This window comes from Arvicanthis niloticus, chromosome 3 (genome assembly GCF_011762505.2).
Source record: "Arvicanthis niloticus isolate mArvNil1 chromosome 3, mArvNil1.pat.X, whole genome shotgun sequence".
NCBI classification, from domain to species: Eukaryota; Metazoa; Chordata; class Mammalia; order Rodentia; family Muridae; genus Arvicanthis; species Arvicanthis niloticus.
The window spans coordinates 42199516-42221613 of NC_047660.1; the positions used below are offsets into that span (position 1 = coordinate 42199516).

General features: G+C 40.2%; 1 protein-coding gene across 4 annotated transcripts in view; it reads right to left on the reverse strand.

Moving 5' to 3' along the window:
- Epsti1 (epithelial stromal interaction 1) overlaps nucleotides 1-22098 on the reverse strand; it is a 98265-nt gene that overhangs the window by 6530 nt on the left and 69637 nt on the right. For 3 of the 4 annotated variants that reach the window (XM_034498220.2, XM_076930691.1, XM_034498217.2), the window contains 2 exons: nucleotides 11105-11178; nucleotides 37-136 (listed from right to left, as the gene is read on the reverse strand). In XM_034498220.2, the coding sequence (XP_034354111.1) occupies nucleotides 37-136; nucleotides 11105-11178 (174 nt within the window). The remainder of the gene's footprint in view (nucleotides 1-36; nucleotides 137-11104; nucleotides 11179-22098) is intronic. The other variant, XR_013109251.1, reaches the window with a different exon arrangement.

The following is a 22098-nucleotide window of genomic DNA, read 5'->3' on the forward strand; positions in this document are numbered from 1 at the left end:
GTTTTTTTTTTTTTTAAGAGAAAAGAAAAGACTCACCCAGCTGTCGGCACTATTCATATTCCAACAGCCTCCAGACTGCTCGAGGCCACCTGGTTGACTTTTGCCTTGGAGTCGGTCCAGAAAAGCATTATTTACCCTTTAGAACAAAGAAAAAAATGTGCATAAGTAGCAAGCCTGCTGCAGGGCTAAAAGATTTTTTGAGAACTGAATATGCTGTACAAACCGGTGTGGGGATCACTTCTTCCCTTCAGCTTAGAGGAGATCCATAGATATCTGACTGGTGACATATGGGCTCTGGTAACAGTCCCTTACTGAGGCTGGTACAGGTGTGGCTGGAGCTAAAAGGGCATCAATTCTCAACACAAGAGTTTCACTCGCTGAAGTCTCCATCCTCTTAGCAAGTGCTCTGGTCACCAGAGGAATGAGACAGGCTAAGGAGTGATGGAAGAACCAGAAAGAACTAAGCTCTGTGGCAGTGCTGTTGCAAGGCAGAAACTGGCCCGCTTAAGCTCTACTGAACTGTCAGTCACCCGGAAGAGCATCACATGGGAGGAAGGCAGAAGGAAAAAGAGCAAGCTGCAGGGAGAGAAGAGAAGTTGAAGTCTCAAAAGACAGAATAAGTACACCTTTCTCTGATTTCTGTCATGCTTGCAGCCACCAAGTTCAAATATTAAATCTGAATTAATAAGACAATTATTTTCACAGAGGTCAGGATAAGGGCCACCAGCCCAGTGATGCTCTAACAAGTTCTCGTTCGGTATCCATGGGTGGTTGACTTCAGGGCTGCCTGTGGGTACCAAAGGACACTGATGCTCACATCTCTTCTGTAAAATGACAAAGCACTACCACACTTCAAAGATCTTCCTGTATGCCCCAAATGGTCTGTGGATTACTTATAACATTTGATACGGTGTCAGTGCTTCGTAAAAGCACTTAATGCACTGTAGTCTTTAAGGAATAATGCAGGAAAATTGCCACAGCACATTAGCTGTAGGCACAGCATCTATATATTTTTCTGAGTATTTTCAGTTCAGTTTGTTAAAGCCATAAATAGACTCACAGATGGGCTGACTATTTCTACAGGTGGCTACCTGGATAATTAATCATTATTCTAAATAGTTGTATTACGGCCACTTCAAAGCCATCCTCTAAGCTACCTATGCATGGCTGATTTGAGATGGGGACTCGGAAGCTGGATAAATAGCAATGAGTGACATAGACTAGAATGTTCTTGGGGCAGAAACAATGCCCAGCATAAAGAGCTATTCAGCCCACACTGTGGAAGGAAGGGAAATGTGGGGACGGAGGGCATTAGCCTTCTTTTCAGTTGGGGAAAGCAGAATTGGGTCCTGGTGGATGGTCACAAATCACAACTCTGTGAGACAGGGGATTATCAAGAAAGCAATGGCTGGGTGGCCTAGACCTATGGGTTGTCTGTGCTCACTCAGTGTTAGCCAAGATGTCAACTGTATCTTGAGTACTGACTAGCTGCTTCTCTACAAGTCAATCCCCCCTTAGGCAGTGGCTGCATCTCAGCTTCAGGCTCTCACTCTAGAAACCTATGCAAATGCCAGAGCCTGGCTCACTATAGGACTCCATGTCTGAGTCACCCACTGCTCTCAATCTCTCCCAGCCTGCCTGCTGAGAAGAATCTTAGTAAATTTCAGCCTTGAATGCTAATCAGTGGGAACTGCCCTGGGACCAACACATAGAGGGGCACACTGGACTCAGAATACACTGGTGCTGCTTGTATCACATGTGAGTGTGTGTGTGTGTTTATGTGTGAGTGTGTGAGTGTGTGTTTATGTGTGTGTGAGTGTCTGTGTTTATGTGTGAGTGTGTGTGTGTTTATGTGTGAGTGTGTGAGTGTGTGTTTATGTATGAGTGTGTGAGTGTCTGTGTTTATGTGTGAGTGTGTGTGTTTATGTGTGAGTGTGTGTGTTTATGTATGAGTGTGTGTGTTTATGTGTGAGTGTGTGTGTTTATATGTGAGTGTGTAAGTGTGTGTGTTTATGTATGAGTGTGTGTTTGTGTGTGAGTGTGTGTGTGTTTATGTGTGAGTGTGTGTGTTTATGCATGAGTGTGTGTGTGTTTATGTATGAGTGTGTGTTTGTGTGTGAGTGTGTGTGTTTATGTGTGAGTGTATGAGTGTGTGTGTTTATGTGTGAGTGTGTGTGTTTATGTGTGAGTGTGTGTGTTTATATGTGAGTGTGTATGTTTATGTGTGAGTGTGTGTGTGTGTTTATGTGTGTGTGTGTTTATGTGTGTGTGTGTGAGTATGTATGTGTGTGTGCTTATAAGTGTACATATGTGTGGAGGCCAGAGGTCAGCACTGGGTGCTTACCTCGATTTCTCTCTATATTATTTTTTAGGACAGTGTCCCTCATGGAACTTTGGGCTGCTCAATTCAGTTAAACTGGCTAGCCCCGGGTGGTCCATTTGTCTCTGTCCAAGTCACGCCAAATCACTGCGGCCAAAGATGGATCTAGCATTTCACACAGGTACTGAGAATCCAAACCTATGTTTTCATGACTGCATGGCAAGCACCTCAGGGCTGAACTGCCTCCCCATCCCCTTTATCTAGGCTTTTGGTCAGTCATAAGAAAGAGCGTTCTCTCTGTTTCCCCAGAGCCCTCCCACCACTACAAGCCACTAGAAGTCTTAATGGTCTTACTGATCAACACATCCCAAGTTCACTCATGCCTATGGCCACCATTCCCACTCCATCAGTACCACTTCTCTGGGTTACTGTCTCCATCACCCACTCCCACCCCACCCAGTCATTCATTCTTCACATCACAACCCTCATTCTTAGAAAAGTCATCTTGTCTTCAGTGGTGTTTTATATAAGAATGGCCCCATAGGCTCATATATTTGACTGCTGCTTTGTCACCAAAGAGCCAGAGAGTGGCACTATTTGAAAGGATTAAGAGATATGACCTTCAAGGAAGAAATAAAGAAAGAAATTAAAGACTTTTTAGAATTTAATGAAAATGAGGACACATCATACCAAAACTTGTGGGAATCCATGAAAGCAGTACTAAGAGGAAAATTCATAGCTCTAAGTGCCTACAAAAAGAAACTGGAAAGAGCATACACTAACAACTTGACAGCACACCTGAAAGCATTAGAAGAAAAAGATGCTAATATACCCAAGAGGAGTAGATGACATGAAATAATCAAACTCAGGGCTGAAATCAACCAAGTAGAAACTATACAAAATATCAACAAAACCAGGAGCTGGTTCTTTGAGAAAATCAACAAGATAGATAAACCCTTACCCAGACTAACCAAAGGGAACAGAGACAGTATTCAAATTAATAAAATCAGAACTGAAAAGGGAAACATAACAACAGAAACTGAGGAAATTAAAAAAATTGTCAGATCCTACTACAAAGGCCTATACTCAACAAAATTGGAAAATCTGGATGAAATGGACAATTTCCTAGACAGATACCAAGTATCGAAATTAAATCAGGAGTAGATATACCATCTAAACAGTCCCATAACCCCTAAAGAAATAGAAGCAGTCATTAAAAGTCTCCCCATCAAAAAAATTCCGGGACCAGATGGTTTTAGTGCAGAATTCTATCAGACCTTCCAGGAAGACCTAATACCCATTCTCTTCAAACTATTCCACAGAATAGAAGCAGAAGGAACATTACCCAATTCGTTCTATGAAGCTACAATTACGCTCATACGCTCATACCTAAACCTCACAAAGACCCAACAAAGAAAGAGAACTACAGACCAATTTTTCTTATGAATATTGATGCAAAAATACCCAATAAGATTCTTGAAAACCGAATCCAAGAACACATCAAAACAATCATCTATCATGATCAAGTAGGCTTTATCCCAGGAATGCAGGGATGGTTCAATATTCGGAAATCCATCAATGTAATCTACTACATAAATAAACTCAAAGAAAAAAACCACATGATCATCTCACTAGATGCTGAGAAAGCATTTGACAAAATTCAGCATCCCTTCATGTTAAAAGTCTTGGAAAGATCAGGAATTCAAGGCTCATACCTAAACATAGTAAAAGCAATATACAGCAAACCATTAGCCAACATCAAACTAAATGGAGAGAAACTTGAAGCAATCCCACTAACATCAGGGACTAGACAAGGCTGCCCACTCTCACCCTACTTATTCAATATAGTACTGGAAGTCCTAGACAGAACAATTAGACAACAAAAGGAAGTCAAAGGAATACAAATAGGAAAGGAAGAAGTCAAAATTTCACTATTTGCAGATTATATGATGGTATACTTAAGTGACCCTAAAACTTCCACCAGAGAACTCCTAAACCTGATAAACAACTTCAGCAAAGTGGCTGGATATAAAATCAACTCAAACAAATCAGTAGCCTTCCTCTATTCAAAGGATAAACAGGCTGAGAAAGAAATTAGGGAAATGACACCCTTTACGATAGTCACAAATAATATAAAATACCTTGGAGTGAATCTAACCAAGCAAGTAAAAGATCTGTATAAGAACTTCAAGTCTCTGAAGAAAGAAATAGAAGATCTCAGAAGATGGAAAGATCTCCCATGCTCCTGGATTGGCAGGATTAATTTAGTAAAAATGGCCATCTTGCCAAAAGCAATTTAAAGATTCAATGCAATCCCCATCAAAATTCCAAATCAATTCTTCATAGAGATAGAAAGAGCAATTTGCAAATTCATTTGGAATAACAAAAAACCCAGGATAGCGAGAACTATTCTCAACAATAAAAGAACTTCTGGGGGAATCACCATCCCTCACCTCAAACTACTACAGAGCAATAGTGATAAAAACTGCATGGTATTGGTACAGAGACAGGCAGGAAGATCAGTGGAATAGAATTGAAGATCCAGAAATGAACCCACACACCTATGATCACTTGATCTTTGACAAAGGAGCTAAAACCATCCAGTGGAAAAAGGACAGCATTTTCAGCAAATGGTGCTGGTTCAACTGAAGGTCAGCATGTAGAAGAATGCAAATCAATCCATTCTTATCTCCTTGTACAAAGCTCAACTCCAAGTGGATAAAGGACCTTCATATAAAACAATATACACTGAAACTAATAGAAGAGAATGTGGGAAAGACCTTCGAATACTTAGGCACAGGGGAAAAGTTCCTGAACAGAACACCAATGGCTTATGCTCTAAGATCAAGAATTGACAAATGGGACCTCATAAAATTGCAAAGCTTCTTAAGGCAAAGGACATTGTCAACAAAACAAAATGGCAACCAACAGATTGGGGAAAGATCTTTACCATTCCTACATCCGATAGAGGGCTAATATCCAATATATACAAACAACTCAAGAAATTATATTCCAGACAACCAGTAACCCTATTAAAAAATGGGGTACAGAGCTAAACAAAGAATTGTCAACTGAGGAAGTTCAAATAGCCAAGAAGCACCTTAAGAAATGCTCAACATCCTTAGTCATCAGGGAAATGCAAATCAAAACAACCCTGAGATACCACCTCACAGCAGTTAGAATGGCTAAGATCAAAAACTCAGGTGATAGTAGATGCTGGTGAGGATGTGGAGAAAGAGGAGCACTCCTCCATTGTTGGTGGGATTGCAAGCTGGTACAACCACTCTGGAAATCAGTCTGGCAGTTCCTCAGAAAACTGGACATACCATTACCTGTGGATCCAGCTATACCACTCCTGGGCATATACCCAGAAGATGCTCCAACATATAACAAGGACATATGCTCCACTATGTTCATAGCAGCCTTATTTATAATAGCCAGAAGCTGGAAAGAACCCAGATGTCCTTCAACAGAGGAATGGATACAAAAAAAATGTGATACATTTACACAATGGAGTATTACTCAGCCATTAAAAATAATGAATTCGAGAAATTCTTAGGTAAATGGATGGAACTAGAAACTATCATCCTGAGTGAGGTAACTCAATCACAAGAGAGCACACATGGTATTTACTCACTGATAAGCAGATGTTAACCCAAAAGCTTGAAATAGCCAAGACTCAACTCACAGACCACATGAAGCTCATGAAGAAGGAAGACCAAGTGTGGAAGCCTCAGTTCTACTTAGAATGAGTAACAAAAATACTCAAGTGAACAAATATGGAAACATGTTGGGGGCCGACTTTTAGCAGAAAGCGGCTATCAGCTTTGCAGCCATCTTGAGCCATATACCCTGACATGAGACTTGGATTACAATAGCCTACAACAGCTGAGCACACTCCGATAATCTTGGTTTAGATACCTTGGGTGTGTGAGATTAAAGGTGTGTTATTTAAGAGTATGACTTAGAAGTGTAGAGATCAGATTTAGAGACAAGACCTAAGGGCATGATTAAAGGTGTGACCAAAAGGCATGGCTTAGAAGTGAGACATATAAAAGGCAGAGGCAGACGGTAGAGAATCAGACACTTTTAGGAGACACTTAGAGGGAGAGAGACTGAAGAATAAAAGGGATTGAAACACACTCTGTCTGGTCTCCATTCTTCGAGTCTGCCCTCACCCTCTCTCTTGCTGAACCCCGACCCTTGGACTGGAGCGGCAGCTTGGACCGGGATACAGTGGCCGCCAAACGCAGGGCAGCCCGGGCCTCAACATTTTGCTTGGGCCGTGACATTTTTGGCCGCCCGAACGTGGGGCTAGTGCGGCTCTCAACATTTTTTGGCCGCCCAAAGTGGGCCAGCTTAGGCCTCAACAGAAACAAAGTGTAGGACAGAAACTGAAGGAGGGGCCATCTTGAGACCATTCCACCTGGGTATCCATCCCAGGTACAGTCACCACAGGTAGACACTGATATGGATGGCAGGAAGTACATGCTGACAAGAGCCGGATATAGCTGTCTCCTTAGAGGTCTGCCAAAGGCTGACACATTCAGAGGCTGATGCTCACCGCTAACCACTGATCTGATCAAGAGTTTCCTAATGGAGACATTAGAGAGAAGACTAAAGGAGCAGAAAGGGTTTGTGGCCCCATGAGGAGAGCAACAATACCAATCAACCAGAGCTCCCCTAGGTCTAAACCACCAGCCTGGGAGCACATAGGGAGGGACCCATGACTCCATCTGTACATGAAGGGGAGGATGGCCTTGTTGGGCATAGGTGGGAGAGGAGATTCTTGGTCCCATGAAGGATGAACACCTAGTGTGTGTGGGTGGGGAATCTGAGGGTGGGGAGGTGGGAGTGGTGGGGTAGGTGGGGGCACATCCTTATAGAAGCATGAGCAGGGGGGGGGATGGGATAGGAGGTTCCTGGGTGGTGGGGGGAAACAGGGTTAAGGGATAAAATCTAAAATGTAAATATAATATCCAATAAAAATAAATTTTAAAAAATTAAAAATAAAATAAAAGAGAGAGATGACCTTGGAGGCAGTGTGTTTTTCAGGGTGGGCTTTGAGGGTTTAAAAGCCCATGCCAAGCCCAGTGTCCCTCTCTCTGCCTTCAGACCAAGATGTAGCTCTCAAATCCTTCTCCAGACCCATGTCTGCTTGCATGCCATCCTTTTTCCTGGTATAATAATGGACTGAACCTCTGAAAGTATAAGGCAGTCCCAATTAAACGTTTTCCTTTATAAAAGTTGCCATGGTCATAGAGTTTCTTCATAGCACTAGAACAGTAACCGATACACCTTTCTTCTGCTGAAAGCTCTCCCATAGTTTGCTTCTCACTGGCCTGGGAAGAGGCACTATTTTATGCAATCTCATATTTCATCCTTCCCACCTCTCCTGCTGGCTTCCATACTCTAATCTTCATCCAAAATAAGTTTAAACTTTGGGATAAAGCTCATTTCCACAACAGAGCCTTTGCACCTGCTGTCTTGCTGACCTGGGGCCATTCTAGTAGTGTCTTCTACCTCTGAGTCCTGTGAGACTGGTTCTTCACACAGAGAACTTGTCACTGAGCTGTGTGTGTGTGAGGCCTTTGGTCACCTATGCCTCCAGGTGTCCACTCTATGATATCATCCTCATGGTAGTCACCAAAATTTTGAAGTCTCACAGTTTCACTGTTGACTTTGGTTTCTGTCTTGCAGGCTATAATTTGCATGTGGCTGGGGCTGATTCACTTCATTGCTTAGGACAGTGACCTTGTTGGAGGAAGTGTGCCTTGGCAGAGTGTGACCTGATAATGTACTCACTGAGTGAATGAGGCTTTTAGGCACATGCTCCTGTAACCACTGCTGTGGACAGAAGCTGGGTCATGAAAAGCCCACTGATACGGTGCACAAAATGCACATAGCCCAGTGTCAACTGCTCGGACTGGCTTTTCCTAAGGCAAGGTAACAGGTTCACTCACAAACTCAGCTAAGAGGAAATGAAACTGAGCCCTCCAGGGTGCTTTAGCAAGATCCTCCGCTGGCTTGTCTAATGTAAAATGGGTCAAGCAAAGACAAAGGCAGTCACGGCTGGTTTCTCTCCAACTCCAACATGAATCCAAGTAGGCGGGAAATGGTTTCTATTACATTTTTTTGGACTGATTTGAGGCTATATGAATTTTCTTGCTACCAAACTTGTGCTCTGGGTTTTTTCCTGAGGGTTAATTTGGATTAAGAACTATTACTTAGAGATGGTTTGAGTTTTTAATAAATCAGTAGGGTTCATGCTATCATTCACCTTACAGCCTGGATTCATTCAAGCCTTTGAACCACTGCTCTGTCATCTTTCTGTGGGGTTTGTAAGTGCTTCTTTTGTTCAAATAGTTACACAGGGGCAGATTCAAGGGCAGGGGCAGGTTCAGGGGCAGGGACAGTCGTATGCTCATTGCAGGACTCCTTGAAAAATTTGCACAGAATCCCACAAGTTTTCTATCATAAATTCAGGGTTGAGTGCTCTTCTATGTCAACTTCTAACTAGGAGAAAGCTTACTGCCTTTTGAACTCCAGTGAACACATGCCCACAGGGTACGCCTAGCTGACATACCTTATGCACACCCTACTGAGCTTGTAACACTGCTCCTAGAAGAGACAACATTATTTCTGCTCATTGAGAGGCTATTGGATGTTATCTCAGGATACCATGGGAATGCACTCTATAAACTTTAAGGCAATACAAATGCAAGCTCTTTTGAAAAATTGATCAAGAACATAAAATTTGTGTCTAGAGGCTTGATTAGTTGTTTCAATGTTGATTACCGGAGTTTATTATTTAGAGAGATTTCCTGGTGGGTTTAATTTGGATCTATGTGCCACCAAAATCAATAGGAGAGAAAACTAAGTACAAACAATAAACAAGTCCCACCAATATTTATGTATTTTGCGGTATAAACAACAAATTTAAAGAATGATGGCCAAGATTCCTGTAACAAATAAAGCAGCCCTTTCCACCACCTCTAACCAAATACTTTTACTTTTAGTTGGCACCCATCAAAGATTAATTTATTAGCAATGGGACTATTAATGTGACATATTGCTATCTCTAAGATGCTTAAGGCTTTTTTGATATAATTAATATAGAGAAATAATAGTAGTAACTACTCTATCTATAAAAACAATATCAGTACTTTTCTAACCAAAAGTCTTTTAAAGAGAAAGTAAACAAAACCAATAAAAATCAGTAGATAATTCCCAGGCTGGTTTATGAGTAGGTCTCTTCCTCTGCTCAGCTTATCAAACAAAATGATCTAACCAATGTTGTAAGGTTTTGATGTTTTCCTGAATCAGAGTAAAACATGTAAACTCACATTTACCATTTTAAAAGCATGTTGTGATAACCACAGAAGCAGCATAGGCTACACAGAGGACATCAGCACCCACCAGCAGTTAGTAGATCCTCATAACTGAAACATCCACTGCACATCCTTCAAAGTCCCCCATTTACAAAATGGAATCATTACATTTCACAAATAGACTTCAGTGGGAAGATGACCCAACAGTCAAGAGCCCTGGCTGTTTTTTCAGAGGACCCAGGTTTGAGTTCTAGCACCCATATGGTACATCATAACTATCTGTAACTCCAGTCCCAGGAGATTCAATGCCCTCTTCTGGTCTTTTCAGGTACTGAGCATGTACATGCAAGAAAAATATCCTTAAACATACAAATAAGCAAATAAAATTAAATAAAACCCATACTTCAGTGATGGGATAAGTTGAATATGTAAGTCATCCACTTGCAAAGAGAATATGCTTCCTTAAGTCATGAAAGCCTTTACATTTGTATCTTAGAAGATGCTCCCCCCAGGTGCCTCCCAGGAAGAACCTCTCATAATAGAGACAGTCTATATTGTGTCATTAGCAATGTTCCAACATTTATGTTGAGTCTCGAAATACAACTGACATCAGCGTGTTTGCTGTGAGACTGTGTAGGTTACCAGTGTCAGAAGTTACACCCACATCACAGTCATCAACATGACCGTCCAAACATGAGCTGACTAAGGACGATCCCAATAGGATGCCAAAGTGCATGGAGAAAAGTCCAAGAGGCCTCTCCCCTACACAAAGAACTACAAGCAACCAAGGAATACTGAGATTGGGAGAAACAGTCTTTCCAGGGAAGATCATGCCAAATGGTTATCTAATACCTAATGCTGAGCCCTAAAAACATACATACAAGTAACATTATACAATTAGGCAGACTATATTTAGGAATATATATATCTGTATATCTATATATCTCTATCTATCTATCTATCTATCTATCTATCTATCTATCTATATATATTCTTTCTTTAAACTAGCGCATGCATGCTCACATGAGTACAGATGCCCATGGAAGCCAGTGAGGGGTCAGGGTCCTTGGAACAGGTATTACAGGAAATAGCATTGCTGGATGTGGGCAATGATAATTCAACTTGAGTCCTCTGCAAAAGTAGGAAGTGCTCTTAACCAGTGACTCATCTATCCAACCCTATGACTCAGCCTTCTCATATAAGCCTGAATGTCCTTAATCCAGGATGTCTGGATATTCTGTGTGCATGTACATATGTATGTATACAGGTGAATATACGTATAGATATGCCGCAGTTGGCATATAACATGCACTGAAATGCAGTAACAAAGATTTAGGGGTGATTTGGAGTCCAGAACATTATTTAATGTTGCTCTAATGTTTTCCCAAAATGCTGCACAACTTTATAAGTAATTGATTTTACCAAGGATGCTCATTTTATTAGCTAGTTATACCTCCAGTGCTCAGCTTGATGGATTTGGGCTCTTTCTTCCTCTTGGTGCTGTCCTTTAGTTTCCAGTAATTTATTCTAGGAACAATAAAAGTTTTAAGATATGGTTTTCAATTAACACGGTTGTACAGAAGGCACCCAAATCAATTACACATTTAACCTTAGCTGGTGCAACATTTCACTTTTGAAACTTCCACTTAAATCTATTTGGACATGAAATTATTTTCCTTCAATAAGTAGGTAGCAAAAATAATTGCAGCTTAGTCTAACAGAATAGCTCTGTAAGTGTAAAATTGTCAGATTAAAAAGCCAATGTGTATGGTCAAGAAATTAGACCAAGGTGTACAAAATGCAGAGAAGAAAACACAATGTGACTCAAACTCATCTGTGTCTTACAAAGAAAAACAAATCAAATTAGTTCCTTTAAGAATATCACACAATAACATTTCTTAGTATTTTTTGTAACCTTTCTTTACTAGTAAAAAGCCATTGCAACTTAAAAGTAAATATTGAACTCAATTTTGCAGTGTAATTCTGTTGGTAAAGAGTTCTTGGCCTTTACCAGAGAATAAGTTCTCCCATAATATTGACCAGTTACATCTATTTTTTTTTTTACAGTTGTTTCTCCTGCTACCAGAACTTTAGGCTCCCTAGGGGTTCTCAGTTTCAGCTACATCACATAACTGTGAGTCTCTAGTTTCTAACATTTGATTGTCTTCTTGGAAGGACTAACTTATTGCAGACACAGACACTCCATTATAGGCTTATACCACAGGGAAAACTAAGTGCCAGGATTTCCTGAATACCCGTCATCTACCTTTAGGCAGACCAAGTTTTAATCTTATTCTCAAAGACAGACAAAAGCAGAAGAAAGAAAACTTCTCGGCCCAAGTACAAGCCAGCCCTAGAGCTAAAAATATTTTTCTGATAGGTACTGTACTGTCATGTCATGATACTTGCATGCCAAGGAATGGTCATGCTCCTGGCTCGTGCTTTAGAACCACCACATTTCCTGGGGGAAAGCCTAAAATAAACTGAAAGTTCATATTGACTTTTTCTTTTAAACTTCATTCGAAGGTCATCTCAAAATAAAAAATAAATAAAAAAATAAAAAGCTCACTTGTTTCTTATACAGTACTCTAAATCTATTGCTTCCCAGACTCTACAGAACACTGGCTCATCCTCACTCTCAACACAGTGCTAGTAAGTGAAAATTAAGATTTTTTTTTACAAAAATATGCATACTATTTACCCATTCAACACTTCCCAAGAACCTGGCTGCCAGGTCTAGTGCTGGAGTCCTCACTTTCCCACAATGACATAAAGTCTCTATTTCTTTTAATCTTTTAATCACACATTTTTCTCCTGGAGACCAAAGCCAAGGTCATAGATATGTGGGTGTTTGACCCCTGAACATTATCCTTTCCCTTCTGCTTTATGACTTTAATACACACACACACACACACACACACACACACACACACACACACACATACACATACACACATACAAACACACACAGTTTAACACTCTGTCAATTAGCCAAGTATAGTAAAGTAAAGGTACAGGCTGTGCCTTTAGCCCTTGGAAGGTTGTGGCCTGAGACTTAAGTTTGAGGCTAGCCTAGGCTACCTATTAAGACCTGTTTACTAGCACTTCCCAGGCTTATTCTGAAGCCCACCAGCTGTGGCCCCTTCCTTTGTCTCTGTACCCAATTCAACTCTTCTTGTGTCTGTGTTACTGTTTAAATTATCTCCATGAAAAGTCTTCATATTCTACTCATGAATTTTTCTTATATCCACTTTATTTCCTATTATGAAATTAAATTTATGTATGTATAACTATCCTCACACCGATCCCCACACCCCTCCACGTACAGCCAACTTGTGTTCCTCCATGTACAACCCACTCGCCTTCCTCCACATACAGCCCACTAGCGTTCTTAAACCCTTCTCTCGACATTTGGTGTGGCAACAGGGAGAATCAGGGCTCCTGGGGCTCCTCATTAAGGTTTCCAGTTCATCCCCTTCTGTTAGTTTTGTTTACAATTTTAAATTTTAATTACAATCTAACCGCATCACTTCTCCCTCCATTCTTCACTCCACACCTGCCATGTCCCTTTCTCTGACAGCTCCTTGCTCCCCTTCTCAGATCCCCAGACTGCCATTGTTGTCTACATATCTATGAATGTGTGAATACCACCTGCTGAGTCTGTCTAGTGCCACTTGTGCCTCTGATCTCAGTGGTGACCACTTTGCACTGTATAACTAGGTGTCTTTTAACTCCAGCCTCTGGAGCTGCCATGTGCCTCCATGCCCTGCACTTTAATCAGTTCCTGTCTTGCCTCTCCTTTCGTATGAGTTCTGCTTTCTTCTGTTTTGCTCGGTCAGTTATCATTTGCCGTCTACTCTCCAGCTACAAAATTTTTGCTAAGAATTTTGAAGTGTGACCCTCACATGTCTGAGATTCTAGGTTGAGTCACACCTAAAAAAAAAAAAAGTAAGTAAATAAATAAATAAATAAATATGACATTTTTCCTTCCCTTTTGGCTGTAATCCCCTTATCTATTTTTGTTGTTGCTGCTGCTGCTGTTGTTCTTGTAAACTTACACTATCAAAAAAAGATCATGTTTTGTCTATTTATGCAGGAAATGAGAAGAAAGAGACCAGATATAAGCAAAATTGTTGAGGAGCTTATTAGGGGAAAAAAAACTCCAAGACTGTAATCACAGCCACCAAAAAAAGTGAAAAAAAAAATAAATGAGAAAGATCTAAATCTATTAGACATTAAAATGTACCCTGAAACTTGGTGATGTCTGGCAAGAAACCCAATGTGTGTGGAAATGTGGTCATGGTAGACTTGTGCTGTGCCTCTCCCTGGGACAGTTGAATGATGGACTGAACAGCTACTAAGAGAACAATCAAAACTAGGTCCGTCAGTCACTTAATAAATACAAATAAACTGTACAGAAGTCTAAAAGATTTGAGCCTAAAAACATGAAATCACAAACATTTTCAAAGGAGGTATGGGTAAATTTATAAACATAGCAAAGAAAGTCATACAAGGAGAACATTGATAAATTCAGCTGGCTGGAGATCAGTAACTCCTATTTGGATAAAATACCATAAGCTAGGTTTAAAATAAGTAAAATAAGAACAAATAAATACTTGAGAGCTAATTTGATGTGTTCTGTTCATTCACTGAACCAACTATTTGAGGGCCTGGAGGTGAGCTGGGCTCAGATGGATTTGATGGTTCTGCAGTGGAACACACGGCAGATGAGCTCCTGGCTCTATCACAGTTCCTATTCTAGAGAAAGCTTGTGGCCAAGTGAGAGTAGTATGCAGTCCAATTGTATGCAGAGGATATTAAAAGTGATCTGAGGCACTGTGGCTTTGATGAGTGTTTTAGGCTGAGGCCCGAGAAAACACCTGAAGACTTACATCAACCAGCAAGGAAAAGGGAGCACCTTGGAGAAGGCAGACGGTGCACAGAAAAAGTCAGAGCTTCCTGTCAGCTGAAGGCTGTTCTCATCTTTACTCAGAGAAATAGGAATCAAAACAATGAGATAAAATGTTTCCACCATATTGACAAAATTCAGAAAACTCTGACAGAGAATCAGGGACATTCGATTTGGTAGACCAAAATTTCGTTTCTGGAGCACAATATAGCAGTAATCACTAAGAAATAAAATATACCTGTCCTTTGTAAAAAGGGTTTGAGGATATGGATATGTGGATACAGATGTTTCTAGCTGTGTCCAAAATTTACTGTTAAGGAGCAACTCTTAATGTCTATCAATGAGGAGCAATAAATAAGGTAGATCGTCCACATAATGGAATTCTATGAAACTGTTTCAGAGAATTAAGATACAGCTTGGGAGGGGGAGAGCTATAAGATACATTGATTGATAAAAAGCCAGACCAGAGACTGGGGTGCATAAAGCCCTTACCATGGAAGGATAAAAATTCACATAAAAACTGGATGGACATAGTAGCCCACCTGTAATCCCAGCATCTAAAGGCCCAGGGCAGTGGTGGCTCCTAAGTTCAGTGAGAGACCCTACCTCAAGTAATTAAAGTACTAAAGTGATCAGGGAAGATGTTCATCATCAACCTCTATGAATATGCACATATACACACACTGCATGTGTATCTATAATACATGTAAATGTCTGTGCACATAGGCATACATAATACATATTCATGCATTCATATACATATACATATAACACACATATATAAAACACAAAAACATAAAAATAAAAGCCAAGAGCAGCTTTCTTAATATCCATACATAAAATAGAAATTATATTAAACACTAACCATTTTAATGTTTAGATTTTTTAAATTTTATTTGCATGAGCATTTTGTATGCATATATATATACATATATATGTATGTATGTATATTGCCGTGTGTGTATCTGGCACCTGTGGTGGTCAGAAAAATGTGCTGGAGTCCTTGGAACTGGAGTTGCAGCAGACAGCTGTGAGCTACCATGTGAGTGGTGGGAATGCTTGCATATATCATACTTAAAATATCTTGTAAAAATGCAAGAAAATGTTCATTGCTATTGGTAGAGGATTTGGATGGTAGATAGATAAAGAAAACTTTAATATCTGATACACTTTGGGTTTTATGATCTATCTATGCACATATTACTTCCTTATACCAACTGTGGGGATTTTTAACTCCTGCAAAAGGCCACTTCTGCTTTCTTAACTTTTTCTTTGTTTAAAGATGTAATTCCACTTTAATTAAAATATATTAAAATAAGCAAATAATTAAAAAAAGGATTCTAATATAGTTTTTAACCTTTAGAGGTAATAAAACAGGAAATGAGTATATTAGGAAACTTAGAACTGAAAGGGAGAAGGAAGCAGGAAAGTCGGTAACATGTCTATCTTCTTGCAGAGGCAAAGATGGGGGTGAGGAAGGACCTGGTGGGAAGTGGGGACAGGGAGCTGATGCACCATCACCATGCAAGAATATAGCTCCAGATGGCAGAAGGGGAGGGAGTGGCTGGTACCACTGCTGTCAGGATTATTTTCTGATCATCAGCACAGTGTATTCCAAAGAGAGGCCAATTTTTCTTTGGTACCAAGAAAGATAATTTTAACTAATTAATTTGTTCTGCTGAACTGACAGCCACCGAAGATATGTCTGCATGCCTCATAAGCATATCTGTAGCTCATCTTTTTGGGTTCTCTCATGAAAGGGCAACATCTAGTTGGATACATACAAAATAAATTATTCTGGTCCCAGTGACTGAGACTGTAACACAAAGAAAAGCAAAGATGTTATGATGCCCAACACACCAGACTCTCAACTCTTGGCTCACTCAGTGTATATATGTTAGGTACCAGCCTCTCCCCAGATACCTGGATTTGTGCAAATGCAAGTTCAGTGTAGCTCTTCCCTAAAGGAAACAGTCTTTTAAAATGGAAGCCAACCCAGAAAGGACCAGGAAAAGAAGCAAAAAGAATTGCACTGTTGAACATAAGTCCCAACAATAGCACGGAAAGACGAAGCAAGACAGGCAAACATGAGAAGTGAATATTCAGTGCTTTTAATTATATCCATAAAGGCTCTCCAAGAAGAGCGGCTGGATCTTCTCCAGGCATGGAATGCTCCAGGCAAAGAGAGTACTTCTAGGAAATGGGAAGACACCACCATGAGGTGTCCAGAGTGGAAAGTGTAAGCCCTGGTCTGGTAGCCTATTACCTGTGAGGAATCCCTTGCAAACAAAGGACCATCTGGCTAAGCATGGTATACTGGACAGCTGCAACACACCTCCAGGGATTCGTACTGGGAACCCAGTCTTCTGCAGGACTTAGGGAGGGCATTTCCTGATAGAGATAAGATCAGCTCTGGGCCGCTAATATTTTTCAGCGTCCTGCACTATCAAAGGAGCCCTGGTACCACATTCAAGTGTGTACAAAGCTTTGGAAGCTTTGAGAAGGGATGAGGCTAGAGCAAAAGACCCGTTCCCAAGCAACTCCGGAGTGCACTAATTGAAAATGAAGATAGGGCGGTTTTGAAATCATGTCCGATTCTGACTGTGGCGTGTACAGACACGGTTCAGCCTGACTGCTTCATGTAAACATTTAAGTGCCGTCGCCTGGTGGGATAAATTTCTCCCAGGAGAGAATGTTCTCTCAGCTCAACTGGAGGCAAAGCACAGTGGAAGCAGAAGGGCCGAGACCAGGACAGGAAAGAAGTGCTGCCTTTGAATATTTGCTGCGAAAGACTTTGAAGGAATGGAAGAGTCTATGGGGACCTGGTTCCGAGGCTCCCTACCAGAAGGGGTACCCCAGCTGAAGGACAGAGATGACCTTGGACAGCAAGAATGACAGAAAAGGTTAAAGGACTCTGGGAAAGATAGAGGCACCCAACCAAATATAAGGAAATAAACGCTGGGGGTTGAAATGGGAGAGTCAAGAAAATGATACAGTGATCCGGAACTCTTATGGAAAATGATACACAGTATGACCGAGTTCCCCTTAACTAGTGCTATTGTTTGGTGTCAACATTAACAAATGGAGTCCAGATCCACCGTCTTTGATTTCACCATTTTGTCTTTCACCTAGAAACATTTCACATCAACTCTCAACTCTCTTTAAAAAATAAAATACAAACAAACAAAAACAAAACAAACAAAAAAACAAAGAAGAAAAGCTTTTCTTTTGCTGAAAGTGTGATTACAGTAGAGAACTTAAGAAACTACAAAAGTATAAAGGAAAACAATTAGAAAACTCCCCACCCAGAGATACGTCCCTTTAACAAGTCCCTGTGTTTTCTTCCTGATTAAAGGCACAACAGATTACTGCTTATCACCCTGGGTCACATTACCAGACTTAGTGTGTGCCAGGCATTAGGATCAACTCTTGACATGTTTCCTCTCATTTGATCCTAACAGAAAGTCAGAAGGCAAATACCAGCACCATCAAACACAACACACAAGGCTGGGGCAAGGAAGCAATCTACACAATGTGCAGTAACAGGAGGTGGGTTTAAAAAAATCTGTCTGCATTCTATTTTTAATCTGTATTTTCATTTTCACAAATGTGAACATAGTACTGCCATTAAAATATGCTGGCAACTACCATATGGACTTCCAGGATCTTCCAGCCTTCTACCAGGGTACAAATCATTTCAAATTTTCATTAATCATTAGAAAAATAAATGTGTGCATACTTCTTGTGGGCATCTGTGATGGTTTATATATGTTTGGTCCAGGGAGGGGCACTATTAGTAGGTGTGACCCTGTTGGAGCACATGTGGCCCTGTTGGAGTAGGTGTGTCACTGTGGGAGTGAGCTTTGAGTCTCTCATCCTAGCTTCCTGAGAGCCAGTATTCTGCTAGCAGCCTTCAGATGAAGATGTAGAGCTCTCAGCTCCCCCTGCACCCTGTCTGCCTGGATGCTCCCATGCTCCTGCCTTGTTGATAATGGACTGAACCTTAGAACCTTAGCTGTCTTTGAAGCCAGTCCCAAGTTTATGTTGTCTTTTATAAGACTTGCCTTAGTCATGGCATCTATTCACAGCAGTAAAACCCTAACTAAGACAGCATCTCTGACTATTTTCTCATAACAAATTTTCTCATAACAAATACCAGGCATGATGCTGTTACAGGTTCTTCATCCCAGTGCTCAGTAGGCTATTCTATGCTATTTATTTCATAGTATGACACTCTATCAAAAATAAATAGGTAGGTAGGTAGGTAGGTAGGTAGGTAGGTAGGTAGGTAGGTAGATTAGACAGACACACAGATAAAAAGATAGATGATAGATAGATAGATAGATAGATAGATAGATAGATAGATAGATAGATATAAACAAATACCATTTACAACTTTTGCTTTTTAAAAAATTCATAGTGCCCAAGGGCCTCTCACTTCCTCCTGGCAGCGGCAACCGCATCCAGTTTGTACACACCATATTATAAACACTGCTGTAAGTTTCTGCCCCAGAAAACATATAAATCAGTAGTAATAGTTTTGTGAAGCGTCTCACTTAATTTCTTCATTATTCTCAGAGTTGAGAAATAAAGAAGATTTTCCAAAGTATCTTAAATTTCATTGGAATTAAACTCACAAATTATTTTGGACACAACAGTAGTTACTACAACGTTGGGTTTTTCTACCCAGAGACACCACCACCTCTGTTCATTCAAATATGCTTTTATGGATAAAAGGAAGTTATGCTTTGGTTTGTTTGTTTGTTTTAAGATACTTAATGATTTTTTTTTAACACAGTTAAGTTCATGGGCTCCTTTTTAACCTTACTACATTTTCTAATCAAGTTTCACTGGCATTTGAAAAACTGACAAATCTTGATAAATCTCTTGTAGCCAACACTCATGTGGATTTCAATCTAACTTATGCTTCAACAAACTCTCTTGAGTTGTGTAGGTGAATTGCTGCCATCCACAAATATTAGTTTATTTCCAATAATTAAATTTTCATTTCTTGCCTTATCAAAGTGGCTAAAATAATTCTCAAAGCTTGTTCCATGCATATTAACAATTTTCTATCAAATAACTTTGAGAAACCCTATGTCAGAATTTTCAGAGTGATCTTGGTTTATATGGTAGAGACTGTAAGCATCTTTATATTGTTCATTTATGTTATTTTGGTACTAATAATGGATACATTGAGGTTTTGTTTTGGAAAGTTATATGTATACTAAGAATATCTTTTTATTTTAGTTTACCAAAACTTTGTATAATTGACAGAATTTTAAAATCTATCATTTTTTTTTCCTACAACTTAAAAGATGGCTGAATATATTTTCTCTTGGTATTTTTTCCAATTGCAAAAATAAAATTTAAAAATTCCAATTTAGCTAGTTATCTTTGCATTCTTAGAATAAACTCTTTTGTCTTGATAAATTATTATTTAAGAGAAAAAATTCTACTTTGATCTTTTCAATATTAAATCTTAATCTTTTGAAACATATCTAAAAGATCTGTACCTCTCTTTCTGTGTGTGTGGGTGTGTGTGTGTGTTTATGTGTGTGTATGTGTGTGTTTGTGTGGGTGTGTGTATACACACATACTTACAGGCACACAGATTTAAACAATTGCTAAAAGAAAGCCAAAAATGTTTAATCCTTCTCCTTGATCTGAAACAGTTTCTAAGCACAAGGAAAAAAAATTTAATCTGCCCTGTAAAATTTCCAAAGAACTTACTTCTAAAATTAAGCTTAGTCTGTTGGAGGGCAAGGAACTCCCAGAAAACTTCCCAAATCAAGACGTTTTCAATGGTCTTTGTGAGTTTTTAACTCTGCCTCTTTACATTTTCCTAGGGAGTCAATCCCTTCATGTAGATTTTATCAGCATGGTCTACCTGGCAGCTAGAGCTTAGTCCTCCCACAGCTCCACCCCTGGCCTCTCAGTTCTGATGCTGTGTTTGTATTGGTGTGCTTAATCTCCCTGATCCAGGTTCCCGGTTACTGCAGGTTCCTTCAGCTTTGACTTTATCTCAGAATATGCGGCTGGAGTATCAAAACAGCAGCTTCACAAAGTTTCTAATTATTAAGTTATTAATTTCTGTTTTTATCTTAATTACTTCCTTTAGTTTCACTTATGGTTGCTGCCGTAAATTCCTTGGTGCAGAATTCATGTCTTTTTTCTTTCATATTAAGTGGATTTAGAAGTTTTAATTTCCTTTCTCCGTGACAGCTCTGCATGCATTTCCTATACAATGCCCGTGCAGTACTACTTTTTTTATGGCCTCCGTCAACCATTTTGCCTCCTAACTGTTGAAACATTTTCTGGTTTTCTTTGTTACCTTTCCACATTTTAAATTAAACCAATAACCATAAAAAACTCAGGAAGTGCAATCATCCTATAAAGGACATTAGGAAAAACCAAAACCGTGGAGAGAACAGGGTCAGTTACATGGAAGCCCCTCTGAACAGAATACACTAGAGCTGGGTTAACCATGCCTCCGAAGGAGAAGGACCTTCATATGGGAATACTGCAGTCTCCGCTGAGGGCACCAGCTGGAGGACAAGAGCCAGGGCATTGTGGTGTGGGTTCTTTCCTCAGGCAGGAGCAGTGAACAAAGGAGGAGAGAATGAGCTCAGAGAACACAGGGCAGTATGCCAGGTACCTGTGACCATGGAACAAGAAGCCCCACATAAGGACAGTGGCCGCTTATCTTGGGTGTTGGCATGTCTGGACAAACATAAGCAAGAATCTCCGTATTAAGAAACAAATGCATAGGAGATCAAATTGGGGAAAATGGAGTTGTTATAATAAGTAGGAATCTTTAATAATTGTGTAGCCCCCATCATTAGAGCGATGAGAATACTGGACTCATAAAACAAACCATTGCTATGATAAGGCAAATGGGCAGCTTTGGTAAGCGAAGAAAGTCAATCCAGGTGTCAGATAAGCACAGTGGAGAGCTCTGAGAGAATGTAGTCAGTGGGACAATCCAGAACCTTCTTCAGAACGAGATGCAAAGGGAGGATGCAAAGGACACAATGAAGATGTATACGTATGGAGATGTGACCCTGCAATCCGTCTGGAATCCGTTTGATAGATGTCCCGGGAATGGTGAACTGCAGTGGAACAGGGAAATAAACGCGGATAGAAAGCCAGAGAGATGCATGCATCCTCAGATCTGAAGAGACAGGCAAAGGCGGCACAGAAGATTAAAAACAGAAATAGAAGCGCTGTAAATCTTCTCATAATTCAGGAAGGGAGGGGAAGGAAATGATTAATAACCACAACAGAGGAAATGCAGCCAGAGATCATAAAAATAAAGAGAATACCGTGAATGGAATGTCAGTTACGTGGTGAGAGTACAAATATGTGCAAATGAACTGCCAACCACAGGAAATGAGAACGTACCAATCCACTAATGAAAAGAGACCACGGAACGGGGTAAGAGGAAAGCCAGCCACTTTTATCACTACAAATATATTTTAAACCAGCGACACAGAGTGGTTAAAAACTAAGTCAATAGACAGAGAAAGTGCCACAGG